Source organism: Guillardia theta (genome assembly GCF_000315625.1).
Source record: "Guillardia theta CCMP2712 unplaced genomic scaffold GUITHscaffold_70, whole genome shotgun sequence".
NCBI classification, from domain to species: Eukaryota; class Cryptophyceae; order Pyrenomonadales; family Geminigeraceae; genus Guillardia; species Guillardia theta.
Window position 1 is genome coordinate 392,773 of NW_005434604.1, and position 3,566 is coordinate 396,338.

General features: G+C 48.6%; 2 protein-coding genes across 2 annotated transcripts in view; one reads left to right on the forward strand and one right to left on the reverse strand.

Moving 5' to 3' along the window:
• Positions 1 to 1,485: 1,485 nt before the first annotated feature.
• GUITHDRAFT_113873 (hypothetical protein) lies at positions 1,486 to 2,399 on the forward strand (the record flags this gene model as incomplete). The annotated part of the gene is made up of 7 exons (XM_005827059.1): positions 1,486 to 1,573; positions 1,625 to 1,677; positions 1,772 to 1,867; positions 1,917 to 2,086; positions 2,149 to 2,212; positions 2,254 to 2,318; positions 2,363 to 2,399. 7 exons carry the CDS (start codon positions 1,486 to 1,488, stop codon positions 2,397 to 2,399), a joined length of 573 nt encoding a protein of 190 aa, XP_005827116.1.
• A 1,045-nt stretch (positions 2,400 to 3,444) lies between these two features.
• Positions 3,445 to 3,566, reverse strand: part of GUITHDRAFT_113874 (hypothetical protein) — a gene marked incomplete at both ends in the record, with an annotated part of 709 nt that continues 587 nt past the window's right edge. The window contains one exon of the mRNA XM_005827060.1: positions 3,445 to 3,548. Coding sequence (XP_005827117.1) covers positions 3,445 to 3,548 — 104 coding nt within the window. The remainder of the gene's footprint in view (positions 3,549 to 3,566) is intronic.

Sequence of the window (3,566 nt, forward strand, 5' to 3'; positions counted from 1 at the left end):
AAGAGGTATGCTGACATTGTTCCTATCCATTGATGGAGTCATGAATGGTGAGTGATCGCACCAGGTGTTGAATGAGGCATCGTCTCCAGCAGGAGGAGGAAGCGTCATTCTTATGGAGACTGCTACGGATCTCTGGTTGAAGCTGATGGTATAGCAGTGCAAAGTCTGAACTGCTTGATCGTTTACACTCGTGAACAGAGCACTGCTTCTTCTGTTGAAAAACATATTTCTCTCTTCGCTCGCATCCTCCCTGCGATCCAAGTTTCTCGTGGCCCAAGAGAGACCATCCTGAGAGTAAGTGAAGCAGGAAGAGTGTTGGAGGGTTAGTTGCACGGCGAAGATGAGAAAGAGAGGGAGGAGGCAGAGTTCTAGGACAACAAGCATAGGCATCACTAAAGTTTATGCACGAGCAGGTCATGGAAGCTTATCTTCTACTGGGGGGTTGGAGCGATGCCAGCACGTCATGTTGGAGCTTTCCTACCTCCTTTCCACTTCTTGCAGGGAGATGAACCTTCGCGAGGTGCTTCTGCTGTCCCTCCAGCTCTTGTAACGTCAGGTCGTGTGACAGCTGAGATGGTCCCTCAACATATGTGAAATCTCGCTCGCCCTGGGACCCCGCGAAGTTTACGACAAGTTTGCTGGTCTTCTCATGGTTGTTTTCTCGTTGTAGTGTCTTGCAGCCTCCTTCTTCTCAGCTGCTCTATTTGTTTTTCTCGTCCACTCGATCGTTGCTTTTGTCTGCCTACCTCATCTCAAGCATTTCATTGCCAGGTTGCTACCGCGCAAGTGTTACTGCACAAAGCTGGGGATACAGTCGCTGCTGCTCTCTTTTCGTGCCTTGCAGGTCTACTACGGATAGATGACGATGACTGAGATTATGACTATGACTATGACTATGACTATGACTATGACTATGACTATGACTATGACTATGACTATGACTATGACTATGACTATGACTATGACTATGACTATGACTATGACTATGACTATGACTATGACTATGACTATGACTATGACTATGACTATGACTATGACTATGACTATGACTATGACTATGACTATGACTATGACTATGACTATGACTATGACTATGACTATGACTATGACTATGACTATGACTATGACTATGACTATGACTATGACTATGACTATGACTATGACTATGACTATGACTATGACTATGACTATGACTATGACTATGACTATGACTATGACTATGACTATGACTATGACTATGACTATGACTATGACTATGACTATGACTATGACTATGACTATGACTATGACTATGACTATGACTATGACTATGACTATGACTATGACTATGACTAGACTATGACTATGACTATGACTATGACTATGATTGTGACAATGACTATGACTATAATTGTAGTTGTGACTATGACTAGACTATGACTGTGACTATAATTATGACTATGACTAGACTATGACTGTGACTATAATTATGACTATGACTAGACTATGACTGTGACTATAATCGACTATGACTATGACTATGACTATGGCTATGGCCATGGCTATGACTATGACTATGACTATGACTATGATTGTGAGAAGGGCAAGGAAGGATGTATTGATATTTTTCATTGACATGTTGCAGGGTTGACCTTCCTGATCGGATCGGAAGAGCCGATTATGGGAATCCTTGCAGAAGTGAGGTTTTTGTTCACACTGTGCGTCTGCTGAACCTTATCCTCCTTGTCTGTCTGCCTCTTATTTTCTGCTTCTGATCACCTTCACTGGGCAGGTGAACAAACAGGAGGGAGCGCACGTGTCGATAGAACAGTTCCTGGACGTTTGGCTTGAGACTTGGGACGCGTGCTTGACGCTCGAGCGCCGAAGGGTACACCCCTTGCACTTGTCATCTGTCAGGTACACTTAACGTCCGGCAGATCAACTGCCTGGGTCTCGCCCGGCTTCTCGGCTGTGGCTCGCCTCCTTTCGCGCAGAGGGTCTCAGTGATCCTCAACTTCTTCGTCGACTTTAATGGAGAGGAGCTCGTCGAGGATGACAAAACCTCCTCCTCAAGCTCCTCTCCTGTTCAGCGCTGTCGCAAGCAGCTGTAAGGTCCTGCTTGTGTCTGTCCCCTCCCTCACGCGTTCTCTCTCCTATTCCTCTTGGCAGATGGAAAAGTTGCTATGCACAGGCGGGAGGGCTTGCTGCCTTCTTTCGTAGCATGATGGAGCAGGTGATAGTTGCAGCCCTTGGCCTTGTTTCATTCGTTTGCAGGGGAGGATGAGCGCCCTGAGTAAGTACGGGGAGGAGGGGAGAGCATTCTTTGACCAGAACCTCAAGTGAGTTTTCCCTTGTCCTGTGCTTCCTCCTGAAACTTTTACAGCTTGATTGACCCGCAACTGATGTTGCAACTAGCATAGGGAGCTAACGGCCTGCCATGAAGCTGTTCTGTCGCATTCCTCATGCCATCACTGTCTAGATCACACAACGTCCCTCTGATGAAGCGACAAGACACACGTCACACGCCCCTCGCCCCCCTCCCCTCCTGCAAGGCATCAATTCTTCTTCTAGGCGCATCTCCTGGGGAAGCAGGGGGTTGGTGATGTGGGCCCAACCCTCAGCTCCTTCCCGCCTTTTTCGCCTCCCATGGTTCCTTAAGTGTTTGATTAACCCTCATTCCTGCTGTCCGCCCTTCCTCTAATCCCAGCGTCCTACTGCTGCCCGCAAATTCTTGATCAGGAAATTCGTAGCGTTTCAAAGACTGAGTCTCACAGCTGAGTGATACATGAAACAAACTATTTCTTTGAAAGACTTAGGCCTGAGCTACAAAGTTCATCCCACAACGATACTACAAGAGCCAGGGCTATAACGAACGCGGGCCAAGAGTCAAGGTGAGAAAACGCATGTGCTTTGATAACAACAGAGTTCTTCAACGACTAGAATTAGAACGAATTGAATCCTGGTAAACAATAGATGTGGTGGATCTTGGATAACCGAAAAAACGAAATTCCAACATACCAGACAGAAGAGAACAGAAAGAAGACGATCTGATCATAGTAATCACACTAAAGAGCCCGAGCATTGCTGAAGGCAACTAGGGCAGCTACAAGTACGCATGATGCTCTAGGGGCACGGGGACGATAGCACAAGCTCCAGGCCACAGCCGGTCCCGTCAGCCTCTGCAGCTGCGTGAGTGTGCTTGTGCCATTCTCAGCTTCAAGACAGATCCTACAGACGAGGCGCCTGCTCGAGGCGGGGACATGAGACGTACGCCAATAGGCCAAGGCAGGCGTGAGATGCAGGAGTCTGCATGTATATACATCACTCGCGACAAACTGCTCCCTGTACACACTGCGAGCTCGGTGCTGTCCGGGGGTAAGAAGGATGCAGGTGCAGGCGACTGCGACAGTGGAATGGCCCCTGGGGCTGCTGCTACGGACTGGCCGCTGCTCTCCGCTGTGGTTGTCATCGCATGACGTGCCGCAGAGCCTCGCCCCAAAGCTCCTCCCTTGACATGTGGATGGGTCGGGGCAGCCCCGCTCCCTCGCTCCAGCTGCTGTATGCAATGCCTATCGATGCCCGAGCCT